We start from the raw sequence: 20,072 nt of genomic DNA, 5'->3' as shown, positions 1-20,072 counted from the left end.
ACCTTCCTTACACTCCTCTCTATTCCCACTGGTTCCTAAGGGAGCTGGTAATACTCACCCTATCCATCGCCGGATGCTTATCCAGCCCCTGACACGTGCCACGCACTCTGCTGGGCCCAGGGCATGCAGTCATATTCCCTGACCTCAAGGTACCCACAATCTAGCTGGAGACGGAGGAAGGTGTTGAATCAGTGAGTGAATGAACCAATAAACGCATGAATGCTAAAGTCTCCATTTTATATTTATGGGCGGTGTCTCCCAGCCTGGACCCACTTGTAGTGCCGATCTTCTGTGAATCCCAGAATTCATACTTCTGAGCTCATCTCCACATTTCTAGCTATTTTTGTTACCATACGTAAAATATCTAGGGCCTACTTTCCACCATCTGCACATTGATTGTACATACTCAACGCCCCATCATTGCGCATCATGACTGAATGTGTGAGAAAATCCACCAAATCCAGGGAGTGATTTTGCTGATGATTTATTGCTTGAAGGAGAAAAGCATAAACGGGGAATTTGAGCAATGATAATCCTTCACATTGAACAAACATGGTCCACACTACACAAATCATGAGAAAAATGAGGGATGTTGTAAAACACGACAGATTGCCCAAGTGCTCTTTTTCCTCTATTGGGAAATTCCAAGACATTCCTTCTTTTGTATTTTTTTAGTCACTTGAAAAAATGGCGGTAGGAATACTTAAATAGGAAGTCACAGTCTGAAAGTAGATATAGACACACACACACACACACACACACACACACATACACGTATATGTGCAGAGACACACAGTTGACCATTCCGACCATTCATGAGTCCTAGCTGTGCAGGCTTATTGCAGTTACTTTGGATCAAGATAAGTCTTTTAAAAATCAGTGATCTAATTCGATATAATAGTCAGAGGCTACATTGCTTCCCCATTATCTCTAACACAGTACAATGTTGATGAAATTATACCAATCATGTCATTCAAATGTGCCTTCTTTGCTCACTCTCTGAATCACTTTGAAATTAACGTTGCAGTTAGTTTATTGTTATTGTTATTGTTTTGTTGTCAGTAAAGCATCTCTTGTACCTTTTGATTGAGGGGGGCATGTTGACTGGGCTTAGTGTCAGGAAAGATGGCTCAGGCGTAAGACTGACCCTGGTTTGCAATCCTGGTCTGCAGTTCACTAGCTGGTAAGACACTGAGCAAATAACCTCACCGAGCCCCAGGATCTTATCTCTAAAACGGGGAAATGATTATAATGCCATATCTCACAGGCTTGCTATGAGGAATAAATAAGGCACAGCAGTGAAGCACCTAGCTCTGGCCTGGCACTCAGTGATGCTGCCAAAATGCTGAGGGTAAAGGTGCAACAAGAAGCAGCGGTTTGGTGAATGTGGGTTTCCTCTCTCTCCCCATCTAAGCCCGCCAGAGAAATTTCACTCTCAGCACTAATGTGAATTTCTTCACCAAAGGTTAACAAATCTTTGGCATATCTTTCCCTCGTCTGGGAACATGGAGTTACAGAGGCCTGGAGACCATCGATCTCATCTACTTGGTGCCTCTGCCAAGGAGACACTCTGTTGGGGGTCATTCAGGCTCTGCCTGGAGGCCTCCCCAAGAACAAGGCCCAGTGAAGTAAGCTGGGATTTGGGCTCCGACTTGTTTGGGCTGATTTCTGAGCCTCTTCGAATCTCAAAGCTTTCCACATACAAAATGGGGATGAGAGGCTTATTCACAGTTGTCATGATAATTAATAAGATGGTCTAAAAGTTAGCAAACAGGATGACACCAATCAATAAAGGGACATTTTTGGGGCGCCTGGGTGGCTCAGCAGGTTAAGTGTCTGCCTTTGGCTCAAGGCGTGGTCCCGGGGTCCTGGATGGAGTCCCATATTGGGCTCCCTGTGAGGACCCTGCTTCTCCCTCTGCCTGTGTCTCTGCCTCCCTCCCTATGTCTCTCATGAGTAAATAAATAAAATCTTTTTAAAAAGTAATAAAGGGACATTTTTGCCTTGTGACTATTATTCTTAACTTTTACAGAAGTAGAGTCACACCACTGCAGAGTGATTGTGGCTGCTAGAAAGATCTTCCTTATATTGGTCCCAAACCTCCTGCCCCTTGACTTCAAAACATGGAGCTAAGACTTCCCCCGCAAAGGACAGATCCGTTTCTCAAAATGAATACCAACTGGGACCACCCCGGCCCAGTCACTCCCAGGGTAATCCCAGATTCCTCCCACCCGGCTTCCTAGGATCTTGGAAGCTATGCTTCCAAATTGGGATGCAAACTCAGTAAGAACCCAGGAGCTCCTGGGTTTCTGCTGAATATCAAATGCAGTTAGCTGTCATCTGGTCCTCGTCATTTATAGACTTCAGGTAATTTCACTTCTAGGAAATCTAACATAGATCCACACACGGGCTTATAGGAGAGCCTATTCTTGGGCTGAATGCTCTTTACACAGGAATTTTTTTTCAATGAAAATATACATTTCTTTAAATATTAAATGTCTCATTCCCTATGGCACTTAAAATCAGACTTGGCTGATGGGAATTAGATTGGCACCTATCTTTGGAAGAAGAGCGCCTCTGAGTAAAAGTAGGAAACCATACACAGCTTCTTTTATTCATCAAACGCATGTTGAGCACCACTGTATGCCTTGTTCTGGGCCAGACACATGGGAGGATATAGTCAGGAGGGAACATTTCCAGTCCTCTTGTCCTATTCTAGAATCCCGTTGCACACCACACAGAATTCCCCCAGGAAGAGCCCACGCATCTCTCATCTGCAGCGTTGGGTAGACAAAAATCATCTTTTAAATGCACGATGAGAGCTGCTTCTGATGTGAGGGAGGGGAGGATCCACAGGAGATTCGTGGGTTTTTGTCTAACCCATATATTTCTGGATGCTGGCGCACCTAAATTATCTGAAAGTCAGATCCTCTTCTCTTGGGAAAAGAGCCAGAGACACAGTAAAAAGAGTGACAAACAAGAGTGGAAAGTCAGTTGTGCGACATTATTTTCCTGCTTGACACGTTTGGAAGCTCTAAGAGTAGGGACCATACGGTGGGTTAGAAAGTCAGCCCGACTTGGGTTAGAATCCCCACTTGCCCAGTCACCAGCCGAGTGGCTTTGGTCAAGGCTCCATACCGCTCTGAGCTTCCATCGCACATTTGTAAGAACAGAAGTAATAACAGGTGCTTTTCAACATGATTGCAACGTTTCTCCACGAGCTAATGCGTGTGAAGCACTGAGAATGATGTCTGGTACACAAAAGGTACTAAATAAAAGAATTACAACAGTAAATATTTATATGCTACTAATAAGATAAATAATAACCTCATTTCCACTCATCACAACTTTCTGTTCCTTTTAGGCTCCAACCCCTTTTGTCTTTTAATCCCTGTTAAATATGTTTCTGTTTCTAAACAACTGGTGAGCCTCTGTCTTCACACTAGAACTGGGTCGACTCGGTCGACAGACCCGAAGTCTGTAGAAAGGATCCGAGGTGTCCTGGGCCTGGGATGTGACCCGACCCTGCTGTCCCAGGGTGATGCCGAGTGGATCCACTTCTTGGTTTGACACACATACAGCCTGCAACCTGGTTCGTTATTTCTAGTGGGTCTGGCCTGGACAACAGCTGGGTCTCCAAAAGCTCTGTAAGAGCAGAGGAATGTCCCTGGATGCCATGCTCCAGGGTCAGATGGACCATCCTAGGGTCTTCACCAACTCCCATGAACCCCCAAACAGGGGAAGGATCTGGATGAGCGGCAGAGCTGGCCAGTGGCCGGGTGTCCTGTTGGCCAGCAGCAGACCCATGCTAGGGTCCCTCACTTCTTCTGAAATTTGGCTGACCCTGCTCTGACCCTGGAGTATTGACGGGAAGCTTTTCCCATGAATAAGAATGAAAGTTATCAAATTGCATTTGTGAGCGGAACGAACTCAATTTGTACCCTTTATAGTGCAGGGATGAACCACGAAGCCTGGGCTAATGAACACAATTTTCTGCCAAAAATCAAAACCAGGCAACCATTCACATCACTTGGCAAATATTTGGTGACCTTAGGGTGCACAGATCCTTGGAATCAGAGATGCTTGGGTGTGCTGTGGTCAGAACTGTCGATTAGCGTGCCCCTTGGCACGGCCCAGACTGTTCCAGTATCCTAGATCCCATATGTCCTTCCGAATGGAGCTGAAGAGTCTTGTGGTTTGGCATCTAGAACGCGAATGAGTGATACTAAAGGCCTAGCTGATTCTGCTCCTCGGGACTCAGGCGACATCCAGCAGGATTTCCAGTGACTTGGACAGGCGTGGGTTTTGTCCAGAGCAGCTGGAGACAAGCACTTTCTCTGGAACATATGCAGAATGCTGCTAAGGTGGGGCCTTATAGTCTGGGCCCCAGCAGCACCGTAATGGGTCATTCGGGGGGTTGGAGACAGGACAGGGGGCCAAGGATCTGGATCAGAATGGTTGAAGTCAGTGGAAAGTGGACAGAGAAGGCTCAGCGGTGGGCCTCGGAGGACTGGCTGCTTTGCAAACGGGGGCCAGGCCCCACCCCCTGTGTTTTGTGCCTGCCTAATCGGCAATTTCTGAGAAGTCCGGGTAGGATTCTAAGTCAGCAAAGATATCGTTGGGATTCCTACAACTCAGGTTGCAAAAGCAAGCATTAATCCACAGGATCTGGCGCGAGAAGCCGGGCCCATCGGGACACTGGAAGGAGACATCGATGGTCTTGGACTTGTAGGGGATGCAGCACCTGTCGTCCGTGCAGACCCCGCAGTACTTCGGCCGGTAGGAGCGCGTGCTGCTGCAGCCGGCGAGGGTGAAGTTCATGGGTGCCATCTGGCTGGTACACGGCCAAACACTTCTTCCCTTCCTGTGGCAGAGGAGGTTTCAGTTGGGATGCTCAGAGGGTGAACAGCCACCTCCCCTCCATCCAAGCCCTCAATTATCCCTTTACACTCACCATGCGAGACACCCCAACTTTCCTTCAGGGCCGCGGCATCTTCAAGCTCAGAGGGAGCTCCCCAAACGCGGTGCCCCCCAGCCACACTACGAAGGAGTAACTGCAGACCTCACAGGGCACTGCCCTGCCTAGGTGGTTCCTCGCACCCTGCAATGTCCTCTTGCCTACATTTTCTGCCTTGACAATGCCCAGGCCTCTGTCCCAGTCTTACCAACACAGATGCCTGGGTGGCTTCTCCAGTCCACCAAGCGTCCCAACTAGTGAGTGGCACAGCCATGACGGGGCTCCATGATTGGGAGATGTGCCTTCCCTAACCTGCTCCTCCTTCTCCACCTCCCCTCACCCCAAAACCTCTCACACTCACCCTCCTCATGCAACTTATTCAATCAGAGTGCATTCTGTAGAGCTAGCTCTGTCTCTCCAGGAGGATACAGGCCCGTCAAGAGCAAGGCCCTTTCTGCAACTCTACAATCTTTCTGTGCCTGGTACCCAGTAGGCACTCACTAAACCCATTGCTCAAATGGCTCTACTATGTACTGGTGCCACCAGCACTGGGGGGTAGAGCAGATCCAGGCTACATGGGGCCTGAGGCTCAAACAGTTTGAGGAGCCAGCTCAGGTTCATGAAAACAAACCCAACATTGGAGTGGGAAGCATAGGCCAACAGCCAGGACTTGAGTTGGCTTTGAGGTAGACCCACATCTACATCGGGTGTCCCAGTCATTCACCTGGCTTAGGACCCTTTTGCTCCTATTTTTCCCACTGCTGGGGACTTTTCCATCCATGCTCTTACATCTGCACCAAGCACCAAGAGGGCAAGCACAGCAGAGGTCACTGATCAGAGAGGGAGCTGAAGAGAGAAGGGAAGAAGGAGAAGGAGGAGGTGGAAGGATCCAGTTGTCTGGGACAGAGATACTCGGAGAAGGGGCAGGGGACAGCAAGCGAGGAAGACTCATGGGAAGCTGAGCTGTCTTGTCTACCAGGCACCCCTCTCCTCAGCAACCCCAAGAAACCATCAGTGCTCCAAAAATGGAGTCAGCACTGAGTTTGTCTTTTCTTTTCTGTGCAAAGCATATGACCGGTCCCGAGACAGAAGCAAGGGGGCCTTGAGACAGGCAACTCGGACCCATCTCTGACTACGATATGCTGGATCCTCTGTTTTATGATCTTGGACTCTCCGAAGCTGGAGGAGATGTCTGAGACCCAGCCCACGTTTTACCGATGGGGGGCCTGGGGCTCAGAGATGTGGAGATTGGCCACCGTCCAGTGCAGTCAGCGGCAGTCGGGCATTGGACCCCAGCTGTCCTGAGCCCTATTTAAAGCTCCCCGACTGGCCAGCGCATCTGTGACCTCTGTACCTGTGGGTGTGGATGGGGACAGGAGCAGACGGGGGTGACAGTCAGCGGGGGGGTCCCTCAGCATCACCACAGGAGAGCGCTTCGTCCCATTTTACAAATGGCCCCAACAGGGACATTCAGGGACCAGGTTTCAAGCTGGGCCCATCCGTCGGTAAGTCCAACATGCCTACCCCACCCCGGAAGGCAGACTGACCTTGATGTGTAGACGGATGTCCACGTCACAGGGCCGCAGGTTGCAGAGGCGGCTCTCTTGCTCAGGCCAGCACCGGCTGTTGGCGTTGGAGATGCGCGTAGAGACCCCCAGGCCACAAGTGGTGGAGCAGGGGCTCCAGGGGCTCGTGTAGGCGATGCAGTTCCTGTGCCAGGGCTCCACCTCACCTGTGGCCGCTGTGGATAGGGACCAGACTCCCCGTGAGTTTCCAGCCACTGTCAGCCACTCTCTTCCCCACCTTCAGCACACACAGGGTCAGGGATCCTGAAGCCCCAATAGGAGGCAGGTGGGTTGTCCCCATCCCCAAAAGGGCAGGTTAGCTTCTAAGCAGCATGGGTTCCCCAGGGAGAGGAGGCCTCTACTTCTCCAGAGGAAAGACCATCTTTACAGACAGGTGGACCAGAGTGCAAATCCTGCTCGACCACCTATAAGCTGTATGGTTCCAGATAACTCCCTCTTGGGCCTCAGTGTCCTCGCTGGAACGAAACATCTGTCTTCCACGGCTGGTGTAACAATGAAAGGACCTGTTTATTGAGTATATAACAGGCATCTGCAAAGGTGCTGGGATTTGAAGAGGGGAAGGTGCTGTCCCTGCCCCGTAGAGCTCAAGTTTATTTGGAGAAAATCCAAGGGAGTGTCTATACTCTAGTACCTGATACCTAACCTGGGTGATGCTGAGGGCTTGATGGTTAAGGACACACACAGGCTTTAGGGTCATGTTGCCTGGGTTCAACTCTGAGCACCACCATTTAGTAGCTGGGCAACTTCCAATAGCCCCCAGCTCCATGCCTCAGTCTTCCCACCTGCAAGGGGGGGTTGGCAAGAGCATCTCCCTCTGAGGGCTGTGGACGGAAGAGATGGGTTCACGCACATGAAAGCTGCAAGCCATCCCTGGTGCTTAGTAAGTCCTCGGGCCTTGCATGGTTTCTTGACCATCAACTAAGCACCAAGTCTTGGATGATTCTATTACTATACATGTCCCAGCTTCTAGAATGCGGCGAGTGCTCAAGTATTCTCTGAGTAATGGAAACATGGATGGAGCTACAGATAGAGGCAGGTAAAAAGCCAGTAAGACAAGGGACAGATCCCACAGAAAGATGGCACAAGACACCTAAGGGAAGGATCCAAACAGGACGCCAGGCCTACCCTGACACACATGCACACATGCACGCAGGCAGGCAGGCCGGCAGGCGCACCCGGGAGACAGAGAAAGGAAGAGGGAGAGGAGGAAAAACAGATGGTAGAGCAGGGGAGAAGGAAGGGGGGGGCAGGGAAGTAATGGGGGAGGGGCAGAGAGGAGGAAAGAGTAAAGTAGGAAAGAAGAGACACCTAATAGAATCCAAAGGAGGACGGAAGGGGATGGGTCAGCACTGGATCACCTGCGCCCCCAAGTTAGCAGGTGTGCAGGGAACAGGGGTAGATGAAGGCCGAAATGAGTGGGTGGGAGAGGGCAGCTCTGAGAGACAGGAGAAAACAGGGCAGAGGAGAGTGGGGCTGGGATGAGCTGGGGGGAGGGGTGTGAGCCTGGAGGAGGGAGGGATTTGCCTAGGAGGATAAAAGGGCTTTGGTTTCTGGGTCGCCCACTCGCAGGTGGGGGCTCTGCTTGTACTGGGTCAGAATGGGGTCACTGGGCCAAGTACAATCTGAGGACAGTCACTGCCCCATCCCCCGTGACCCTCGAGTGGCTTTGCCAGTTGGGGGATGTGGTGGACCTGCTGCCTTGGGGACAGAGTTTTCCTTGCCACCCCCTCCGTGGACACGGGATTGCTTCTTCATGGGGCCGGCTCAGCCCCTGGGGGCCACCCAAGTGCCTCTGGAGAGGCTGTGCACCCCTGAACTGTGGGGAGGGGCAGGACCACCCTCCTCCCTGGCCTGGGCAGACCCACTGCGTACACAGAGCCTGGGGGCAGGTCTCCTTGCACCCCCTCCTTTCCTGAAACACTATTTCACTTGGCTTCTGCACAACCTCTTTCTCCTGCTGCCATCCTGCCTCTTGGATTCATCTTTCTCAGCTTTTTTCTCTCCCTCACTTTAAATGGTGGTGTCTCCAGGGCCATACTTGTGGCTCTCCTCCCGGTGATTTTGTTCCCCCAGGGTACAAATGGCAACATCTGGAGGTATTTTGGGTTGTTACTACTTGGAGGGCAGATGCCACTGGCATCTAAGTATGTAAAGGCCAGGGGTGCTGCTAAACACCCCACGATGCACAGGGCAGCCCTCCCCACAGAGTCTTCTCTGGTTTGAGATGTTGCCTATACCAAGGCCGAGAAACACTGCTCTACAGGGTCTCCCTGAGCAATCTCACACACTTATAATTAAAAAAAAAAATTACCAGTACCCTTAGAACTCCCAAACTCCATTGCTATCTCTTTACTCTTTCATGTCCACTTTCCTTCTAGAACTATCCTCATTGCTCCTGGTTTTCCTCTTCCATTCCCCACCTTCTGTCTCTGTTACCCCTCAAATGTTAGCCCTCCTAGAACTCTGTTGCACTCTACCTATCATCCCTGGGCCATCCTACTCACCATCAGCAGCCCCAGGTGCATGACTTCCAGACTTCTCTCTGACCCACCTCCCCCTTCAATGCTTCCCCATTGGATGCTCCTCTGAGTGATGCCGGGGCAGGGCCCCTGACCTCAAACTCAACCTGTTTCAAACAATGCAGATGTCCTTCACCCCCATCTTGTGCTCCTCTTGTTTTCTCTCCCAGGTCATGATGAGCCCTGGGAATCACTGTCTACCCTTTTCTCTCCTTTACTCTATGCAGTGGATTAATGCTATGACCTCAGTTTTACTCCTCATCCAGTGCCTCTAGCATCTGCCCCTTCCTTGCCACCTCCACTGCCACTTCCCTAGATCAGATCCTCATGGCCCAACCACCCACCCACCCGTCCATCCATCCATCCGCTTATCCATCCATTTGTCCACCCATTCATCTGCCCATCCATCCATCCATCCATCCATCCATCCATCCATCCATCCACCAACCATTCATTTGCCCGTCCATCATCCATCCATCCATTCACCTGCTCATCCCTATCCACTCATCCATCTATCTGCCCATCCATTCACCTGCCCATCCATCATCCATCCATCCATCCATCCATCCATCCATCCATCCATCTGCCTATCCATCAATATGATGAGCACTGATTTGGTATCTCCTAAGTGGCTGGTGTTGGGCTACTCCAGTAAGTGGTGGTAAAACAAATGGGCCTGTCCCTGTCCTCCCTTTCCAGGGATTCGTCTGGCCTGGTTTACCTGGATATAGCCTCACCTGTCCACCTATCCTCCACAGTAAGGAGGAAAGCACCTATTCCCTCTCCCACCTTGCACCTTGCTTCCCCTCCTCTGTGACCTGCACATTCACCCTTCTGGCATCTCCCCACTCCTCCCCAATGCCTAATCCCTTAATAGGATAACAATGAATCCCATGTATCTGGCTTTGTTCTTTATAAAGCTCTTCCTCATTTTATGTTGGGAAGACCTCATAGAACAGTTGGAGTAGTTGGAGAAATAGGGTCCCTTAGGGCAGGTAGCTTTGCCAAGGTCACCAGCTAGTCGGTGGTGGTCTGGGGGCTGGGACTCATCATATGAGGCAATCACAGGGGGTCAAGGCCCTGCCCTCCCCCCTCTCCACCCCATCCCCCACACCCACCGAGAGCACCAGTGTGGCGCTGTGCTGTCTTGCGTGGCCTCCTGGCATCGTGGTCGCACACCCACTGCTGGCAGCAGTGGCCAGGGATGCTCACTCTCCGGGGGCGATGGCACCAGAGACGCGGAGGGCGTGCACGCAGGCACAGGGGTGTGCAGCCCACCGCACCGTCCACACACGTGCAGTTGTACTTGCAGTTGGGCTGGAAGGACTGGCCATTGGTGTAGCGCACCCCGTCCAGGACGCAGCCCACGCCGACCACCTCTGCAAACACACGCACCGCTCGGGTCAGGCCCAGGGACACGGTGCCCGCACAGGGACACCTCCCACCTCTGGACCTGGCCCAGACCCTGGGAGCACCCACCGTGGGGGACAGGGGTGCAGGCAGGACCAAGCAGGGCCCAGCCAGCCTCTGGGAGTGTGGGGAGACTTGAGTGTGGGCAGTGTGGGAGTGTAGGGTAGAGCTCAGCCACCACCCATCAAGTGACCCCCAGGCCCAGACTGGCAGGGGTGAGAAGATAAAGCGTGTTCAAGCCACTAGTCTTGTCCTACCCCCAGCACATGGCACAGAGCTCAGTACTGACAGATACCCCCAGGGCCATGGTTCTGAGAGGCCCAGCATAAAAGCAATCAGAATACTTAGGAACAAAGATTCCATTCATTCGGTACATATATTTATGGAAGATTCTAGGCACTGGAGATTCAGTGGTGGACAAGATAGACAAAACTATGCCCTCATGGAGCTTCCATTGTGGGGGGGTGGGGCAGAGGAAAGATGAACAGATCATAGAGTGGTGAAGGATACCAGTGCCAAGGAGAACCACAAAGAGGAGGGGCTGCCGGGAGTGGGGACAAGTTGGTGATTAAGGCGGGCACCTCACCCAGCTGATGCCACTTCAGCCAAGGCGGAAGGAGGTGAGGAGGTTAGCTAGCACTGGTGTTGGGTGGTGGGGAGGGGGATCTTCCAGGCAGAGAGGGGCTGTGGGTATAAAGGCCCAGGTGGGAGCAGGCCTGGGAGGTTGGGGGGCGATGGGAGATGAGGTGAGAGAGGGCTTCCTTGGTGGCTCAGAGAAAGGCGCAAAGCTGTTGGCACCCAGACCCACAGTGTGGGCTCAACAAGTAACTGTTGATTCAACTATAGGAATCATGCTTCCCTAGAGCATATGACATGGTGCACAGAACAGGGGGTTAGACAGTGTCAGGAGGCCACCCCCTAATGCAGGCGAGAGGTGGCCATGCTTGGAGCCTGGAGGGCCCAGGAACCCTGAGGAGGGCTCAGCTTCTGGGTATGTTTGGAAAGAACGGCTGCCTGATGGGACGTGGGAAACAGAGGAGAGGAGTCAGGAGCGACTCTGCGTTCTATGACCTGAGCCCTGGAAGGGAAGAGATGGCTGCTCTGTCCTCAAGGGAACTGGTTTTGGGGTGAGTGGCCTCAAGAGGTCTTCATCAGACATGAGATCAGGGAGTCACAGGAGGGATCTGAGGCTGCTGGGCCTGACCAGAGCTGACTCCTGGGTGCCATGTCCTGCCTTGAGGACTGTCTGGAAGCATAGGCAGAGAGCTCCCAGGCAGCAAGGGTGCCCACCCGAGGAGGGCTAGTTCGGAATCCACAGTCTGCTGATAGCTCCAGCGTCTCTCCTGGATTTGCCAGCATTGATAATAATAATCCCAGTATCTAACAGTAGTGAGGGGTCTCTAAGCGCTGTCACTGTTTTTGGTCACCTGACCTGCTGCGTGCCAGACTTCCATGCATTGCTGATTTCATCCTATAGGGAAACACCATCCCATTTTCACATATAGCAAAACTGAGTCTCAGCGGAGTTAAGTCACGTGCCGAAGGCGACATAGCTGGACGCAGAGTCTCAGCCTCTGGGAATGTTGGCATGACCGCTGTTTTTCCTGGGAGGTGATCGTGCAGGGAGGAGGCGCAGAAAGGAAAGGCGCTACCGCTCACTGGCCATCTGATCTTGTGCCAGGCACCATCTGATATGTTATCTCATTCAGTTCTCCCAGTGACTTCACGAGGAGAGTTTTATTTTCCCCATTTGGCAGCAAGGGAGGTCGAGTGATTCATTAGCTCAAGGTCACCCAGCTGGTGAATGATAGAGCTGCACCTCACTCCCGGGGGATCTCACTCCACAGCCCATTTCCTTCCACCAGACACCAGTAAAGGAGGGGAAATTGGAGAAAAACAAACCAAACCAAACCAAAACAAAGCAGAGGAAGCACTGGGTGAATCACTCATCCTTTTGTCGTGAGTCACCCCCTGACCGCGCCCTTGCTCTGGGAAGGTGTGAGCACGCGTGCGTGCATGTGTGTGCATGTGCATGCTGATGGAGGAGGAGATGAGAGTGTGCTGAAGCCTGGTGCCTCTCTGCCCCTGTGTGGGGGAACTCTGGATGGACAAGGTGGTACTGGGTGCCTGGGAGTTCTTGGGCACAGTGGCACTACGTGGGGAGCTTTCAAAAATCCTGGTGCCTGCACTGTGCCCCAGGATATGGGACTGGACCCAGGACTTGGTATTTTTGTTACTATTATTTTTTTTGGCCTTTGATATTTTTTAAAGTTCCCCAGGTGAATCTAGTTTGCAGCAGTGACAACCGCTGCTTCTGAAACCTACTCCCAGTCTCCTGGGAGTTTGGGGCAGGTTGGGGGAATGGTGGTGGTGCTAGTGGCTCTGAGCAGCCTGGCCACCACAGGCTAGAGTGAGAGTCGGGCATATGATATGCACGATGGCTGGGCCCGCAGCAGAGTCTAACATCCCTTCCTTATTCACTTTCCAACGAATGGAAGGACTGGCTCCTGGTGAAGTTCACCATCTCCAATCTGATCTCAAACTTCCTCTACCTGAAGGATCCGTAGGAACTCAACTCCTCAGCTCCACCATCCAGATCCTCACTTGCCTCACTCACCTCCCAATGGGCTATCAGCTGTGTAGAAGCTATGAGAGTGGATCATAGCCTTCTTATAGCCCAACTGTTGCATTGTCACACACCTATTTATAACTGTGTGAATGAGTCAGTGGATGGAAGGATGGATGGATGGATGGATGGATGGATGGATGGATGGGAGGTAAGCTCTCATCTGTATTAGGCTCCCACATCAGGTTCTTGGCATCCCAAACACCCAAAGAAGTAGATATTATTTGCCACATTTTCCTTGATGACAAAACTGACACTTAAAAGGTTAAGTAGCTTGCCCAAGGCCACCCTATTAGTTAGTTATGGTACTGGGATTCGAACTTAGATTGTCTAGTGCCAAAGACCATACATGACCTGTCTACTCCCTCCCTTTCACAATGGGGAGTCTGAGTCTGGCAGGAGATTGGCCTCCTCCTCTGAGGATGACCGTGGACAAAGCTGAGATAATTTCTACAAGGGAAAGTTAAAACAAAGCAAGTAAAACAATGACCCAGAACAGCCGGTCACATTAGAGTCGTTAATGCGGTCCCTTGTTTATTCTCTACAACTGCTTGGGGTTGGTTTGATCATGCTCCTTAAGTGATGTGCCCAAGGTCACGTAGCCAGCAAATGGCAGAGCCAGCATTCAAAACCCAGGTTTGTCTGCCTGTAAATTGCACGATCCTTCCAGCAAACCACACTGCTCCCAGGCCTGGCCCAGCTGTATTAAATGCAGAGTAATGTTTGTACAACCAAAATAGCCAAAGAGTGTAATTCAGAGGTCACTCTCTGCCCATAGAAGTATTTAGCTTGGCCCACAGAATGTTTTGAAATACATTCTTGGAACATGTTGCCAACATTTTACAAATCATACTCAAATCTGGACTTTTAGATTCTCTTGAAAACTGAGCAGAATGGACAAGACCAAGCTCACTTTTCTGCTTGGCCATGGTGGCTGGCGCCCAGGACCTCTGGTAGCCAAAGCTTGCATTCACTAATTTGCCATAGTTCCACCTTTCCCTGAGTTACGTGTGCCAGGGTTGTGGCTGCTCATTTTTATGACCTGTCTTGTCTTGGCCTCATTACATACCCATCTTCAAGGACAGGTTTAACCTTTCTTGGGGGAATATCCAGTAGTTGAGTTGACCATTTGCCACAAGACTGTCTAAAGAGGGTCTCTTCTTTCCCTTTCCCCTGCTGGACCCAAGGTGCCTTTCTCTCTATGGCCATCAGACCCTAGCCTCTCCTCTTTCTTGCCTTAGGGTCTCATGAACCAGATATCCTGGCAGCATTTCTAGGAAGATGTTTGGTAGGACACCAGTGAGTTGTGTGTTTGTGTGTATGTGTGTACGCACATATGCATGCGATGTGTGTATCTGTGAGTGTGCACATGTGTGGTGGGGTGGTTGAGTGGTAAAAATCTGCCTGAACAAAACAATTCCCTGTGCAAATAAGTCTCAGAAATAAGAGCTTCTTGTGATATCTCCCATTTTGGAATTTTACGGTGGACGTGAAAATATAAAATCTCGCAGAAGTTCTATATACTTGCTTAACTTCGTTTATTCCAGGGTCTGCAAATCTATGTGACCAGGGAACCATCGGCAAGTGTAATACCTATTAACGTCTGTGGACCAGATTTCTTTCCAGATAAAAGGAAAGGGGGCAGCCTGAGTGGCTCAGCGGTTTAGTGCCACCTTCAGCCTAGGGCCTGATCCCAGAGACCTGGGATTGAGTCCCACGTCAGGCTCCCTGCATGGAGCCTGCTTCTCCCTCTGCCTGTGTCTCTGCCTCTCTCTCCTTCTGTGTCTCTCATCAATAAATAAATAAAATCTTAAAAAAAAAAAAAAAAGGAAAGGGAATACACAAAGGCTCATGGTGAGGGGAAGCTAAGAGGCTGTGGTGAGTGAAAGCAGGACCCGAGATACAAAGAGATATGGGGTGTAGATGGATTGGGAAGGTGGTTTCCCAGGCCTTTGGTGGGAGAAAGGCAGGCAGGAGAGGTAGTGTCAGGGCCTGCCCAATCTCTGGGTTCATGAGAGAATATCTATAAAGACATGGTGCCAGGCACATAGTAAGATGTCAGTATAGCTTTAGAGATTAACTAGTATGATCACAGTGAACTGAGTTACCTTTTTAATGGCCTTGAAGAACAGCTGTAAAAGGGGAAAGAAATGATGAGACAGTCTTATATAACAAAGGGATTCTAGCGTAGGAAGTCTCAGCCGGATTTCGTCACCTGGGTATGGAGAGAGATTATATGACTGCATATATATGTATGCAGTCAGTCTCAAACCTGGGTGTGTGCATGAGAATCACCTGGGAAGCTTGTTAAAGGTGTAGATACCCACCTTCACTTCTAGAGAATTTTCCTCAGTGAGTCTGGGGTGGGGCTCAAGGATAACACTTTTCACCAACACATCAGAGGACTCTATGCCGGTGGTGAGGCAAGTTCTCTTTGAACACATTCTTTTGTGGGGCTAATAGTGAGTCTGAATAAAAGGGAAAAAATAGATGGATGGCAGAATCAAGGGTGGTTACATGGAAAGCTAAAGACAGACTTGGTAGGAAAGCTGAAGCATGAATCAATGATTAAAGAGCAGAAAAGTGCTTATGATTAACTGTGAGACACAGGTAGGATTGTCTGACTTGGAATTATGGTCATAACCCTCATCAACCACCCACCTCAGGAGACATAATAGGTCAGCTGAGGATAAGAGACGATGCTTTGTGTGAACATGTCATTGGGTGCATATGGAGTCATAGTTATGGAGAAGTCTTGTCTCAGCCCTAGGGGATGAAAGGCGTTGCTGGGTTTATGAGGCTTTGTGTACTTTTTCAGGAGTTGGGTTACTGTGTCATGATGTCTAGTTACCTCTCTTTATCATGCTGGGTCATGTATTTTGGGTAAATGCTTGGACGAGTCAAGCAAAGTGACTACCATTCCAGATAGAAACACGAGATCAGAAAACTCCTGAAAGGAAGTCTCTGGGAACAAAAAAAGGACATGATAAGGCTCTTGAAGAGCAAAGAAACAATAACAATAGTTGTCCCCCCCAAGCATGAGGATATTATAAAGACTAAGAGTAAAGAAAAAGCAAAGGCAATTGGAACCCTTGGAAAAACAAAAAGCTTCATAAGAAAGAAAATTCAAATATACTATCTGATGTTTCAGTAACATCATTTGCATAGTCATAATATTTTAAGTACTGATTATTGTATAACAAAAAATTATGAAAATAATATTGCAAGTTAGGTGATGTGTCCAGTGGTATTGAGGAGTTAGGTCATCAGCTGTCATATAGGAATATTGATAGATAAAATTGATATTTTAAGCCAATCAAGTTATATTAGAAGACATATATTATACAGTGATAACTACGAGAAGAAAGGGCTAAAAAAAGTGTCTGTGGTAACTAAAGGAACATAGGTGTGTAGGAAGGGATGATTGTAGCCTTCTGATTTTATTCTTTTAAGGTTACTGGATTAAAAAAAACTATTTTATTTAAATTTAGAATATTACTAAAATATCTGGAGTTCAATGAGTTTTGGTGCCCTTGAAAGGCATAGGCATCCACGCTTAGAATGAATCCGTGCTTAGGTCTTTCCCCAGTCCCTTTTCCCCAGTCAACCATGGATATGCCTCCAGGACGGAGAAGAGAGCAGGAAGCCAGGCTCTGGAGGCAAGAAGAATGTAGGTATCCCTCCCTCTTCGGGAAGGTCTCAGCTTCTGACCTGTAATCATGGACTGGAGTAGGGGAGAGGCAGGAGACCGGCCAGGGGAAGGGCTATGGGTGAGGGCTGGAGCTGGAGGTGCGGGGGCTGGCCAGAAGGTAGGGAGGGTCTCACTTACGTGCACACACTCCTATTGCGTACCTCGGGCGGTCCCCACTGTAGTCGCAGTAGAGGCCCCGGTGGGGGTCACAGATGGCTGCCTCTGTGCAGTTGTCCCCCAGCTGCTGAGCACACATTTTACAGCATTCACAGCCGTCTGTGATGAGGCTGACCCCCAGCGGGCAGCGGGGTGGGGACGGCGGGCACTCACACGGCCACTTGCAGAATTGGGGGCGTGAAGACGTATCCTCCAGTGGCACGGGGGTGAAGGCCATGGCCGTGGGGGCTGGAGAGAAGGCCTGTGGGGGAACAGCAGAGATAAAGTGCTGCCAGGCAGGGGTTTCAAAGCCCAAAGAGGGCTGGCAATCACCTTCTCATCTTCCTGGTGTTAGAGGTAGACATGAACTTGTTTTCCTACCATGTTTTTGATAGCTGGACATCTCCTTTCTCTTCAGTAAAAAGGACCAAGGAGCCAGGAGGTCAGATAAGATAAGCCAATTTCCCCAGTCCCCCTGCTGGAGGTGGCGGGGCCCAGATTCTCTGTCAGAACCCTGGCCACACTAGGCCTCATGTGTGTTTCCTTCTGTCCTGGAACATCCCACAACCTGGGAGGGCACCGAGGTGGTCCCATTTCACAGATGCGGGAGCTGAGGTTTTGTGCAGCAAATATCTCCTGATGAGTCATGTTTCGAGGTGTGGTTTGTATCCCATCCCCTTTCCTCTGCGGCCCAAAGAGCCACCCTCTTCACTCCAGGTCCTCGGGAGCCAGGTGATTCATATTTGGCAGGAGTTTTAGCCAGCTGACCTATTATCATCATCATCATCATCATCATTATTTTTGCCATTGTTCTTATTATATCTCCTCTGAGCCCCAGGAAAGGCTGCGGTGGGGCGGTGGCAGGTATACAACCTCAGAGCCCCCTGCCACCGGCTCTCCCTGACCCTGTAAAGGGGAGTTGGGCCTAAAGAGCCATCCCTGCACTGAGGAACAGGTAGACAGAATGGGAGGCTGATCTGGGGTGTCAGTGAGTTTAGGAGTTTCAAGCCACCTGTATCTCTGGGAGCCAGTCACCTTCCCACCCTGTCTGGCTGCCTCCCTGAACCCCTATCCTGGACCCTCGCTCTTTGCTCCGGAGAAATGGAATTGCCTGAGGACAGGGAGTGTGCAGCCCGCTTCCAGCCACTGACTCATCCACAGTGTGATCCCTGCTGGGGAGCATCCTGTCCAGGGCTTCTCGACCGAGACTCCAGAATTCCAAGGTCAGCAGAGGTGGGGCCAGGGCTTCTCGAGGGCCCAAGGAGGAGCCACCTCCTCCATCTCGAACTTGAGAAGCCCTGCTCGGCGGAGCTCAGAGATCTGCATTTGATCCTTGGAATGACACATGCTGACATATGCTGATTCTTCTTCCCTTTTGTCTGAGGAGGAAACTGAGACCCAAGGAGGCAGAGGGACACGTCCAGGATGACACAATATGTGTCAGGACCTCAACACGGACGACTCTCCTAACTCTCATTTCTACACCCGTTACCTTCGCCCTCTGTGAGCTGCACAACAAACGATGGCTGGGCTAGCTCAGAGTCTCTCTCAGGTTCTAGGCATTTGACAAGGAGTTTAAAAATTCTCTGATTTTGGAGAACCCACAGCTTATGGGAGAGACAGACATTTTAAATCACAATGCAAAAATTACACAGGGGGCTGGGCATCCCGGGGGAGCCCCTGGAGCTCCCTGAAAGTCAGCACAGGAATCCCTGTGTCTCAAGGGGAGTGGAGTCCACCCCTGCACACTTGGCAGTGAGGACCAGCGGCCAGGAGGCATGATCCAGGTTGAGGGGTTGGAGTCCTTGGGCTCTCGGTTATAAGTCTAGCACATGATATGCACCGTAAATACTGATTTAACAAATGAAAGGCCCTTGAAAATCAAACAGGCAAACCTTGATTTGAAGCTTTTGTCATCTCTGGGCTTGGTTTCAGGGATCCATCATTGTCCACATCTTTCTTACCGCAGGATTTCTGGCGTGAGATTCTCTGTGGCCAAAATGTCCTTCCCGCTTCCCTTCATCTGGGCAGGGCCACTCAGGCTGCACCTTAGAGACCTCCCCAACCCTCCCACCCCCGGAGCACATACTCCTGGCTGCTGCCCTGAGAGCACCTGGCATGTGCTGGTCACATTCTGCACACTTGGCAATCAGACCTTCGGGAGACTAATGCAACCCATGGGGATGAGGACGGGGCTGGGGCGGGGGCCCACAGTGTCTGGCCCACAGCATGGGGGCCTCTCCCCTCCTTCCCGCCTTACCGTCTCCTCACTGGGGGCTTCTCTGCGAGGCTGGAGTCAGAGATCCAGGCTGGCCAAGGGAATCATGCATGTGGTCCCCTCCATTGGCCACTGGCTGGTTTGCAAAGCCCAGCTGGTAGGGACCCAAGAGCTCTGGAGGTTGGCAGTGCTGGCCCATGTTCACCTGGGGCATGAGCTTCCTGCCCTGCTCACTTTTCCTCAGATATACAATGCAACACAACAAAACCCTAGGCCCTTAATAAAACCAGCCCGATGCACACACTCATGCACACCTCTTTCTGACTCTGTGGAGAGAACTTTCCTCGTCATTCTGTGACACTAGAAGGCTCAGAGTTTCCTGAGCACCCATGGATTGTCTCTGACCAGTCCCCGGGCCCTCAGTGCATATATATATATATATATATATATATTCTTGGCAGAGGAAATAAAAAAAGCCCTGTCCTCCAGGAAGCCTCCCATGCCTGCCCCAGGCTGTGTTAGAGGGGCTCCCTCTCCTCTACACTGTGAACTGTGGAGGCCTTACTTCTGTCTGTGGGCCTGACACACGGCCCCTAGCCCCCACCAGGACTCTAAGTGTTTCTTGGTGGAATGGCTACAGGGGGATTACTGACTCCAAGGGGCTATGTATGGTGTCACTTGGTACTCGGGACCTCCCATCCTGGAACCTCTCCTCTCAGCTCAGATTAAATTTGAGTGTAAAAAAAAAAAAAAAAAGGAACATGGGACCTGAGACAGTCAGCGGTGTGTTCCTTCTGTGTGGCCTTAGACAAGCCTCCTAACCTTGCTGGGCCTCGATATCCCCATCTGTGATAGGGCTGCAATAATGTTCCCCTCTAGAAGCTGTGGGGAGGGTGATGGGCTCCATGT

The 20,072-nt window shown here is 50.8% G+C and overlaps 1 protein-coding gene across 1 annotated transcript in view; it reads right to left on the bottom strand.

The window, feature by feature from the left end:
• Window positions 1-468: 468 nt before the first annotated feature.
• The window catches only part of CCN4 (cellular communication network factor 4), a 38,562-nt gene continuing 18,958 nt past the window's right edge, over window positions 469-20,072 (bottom strand). Inside the window, 5 exon segments of the mRNA XM_025450545.3 lie at window positions 469-4,827; window positions 4,829-4,864; window positions 6,505-6,698; window positions 10,181-10,441; window positions 16,928-17,207. Coding sequence (XP_025306330.3) covers window positions 4,564-4,827; window positions 4,829-4,864; window positions 6,505-6,698; window positions 10,181-10,441; window positions 16,928-17,207 — 1,035 coding nt within the window. The 3' untranslated portion in view covers window positions 469-4,563.

Source organism: Canis lupus, chromosome 13 (assembly GCF_003254725.2).
Source record: "Canis lupus dingo isolate Sandy chromosome 13, ASM325472v2, whole genome shotgun sequence".
NCBI classification, from domain to species: Eukaryota; Metazoa; Chordata; class Mammalia; order Carnivora; family Canidae; genus Canis; species Canis lupus.
Note: the sequence above shows the minus strand (reverse complement) of the source record. Positions and strands in the feature narration are given on the sequence as shown.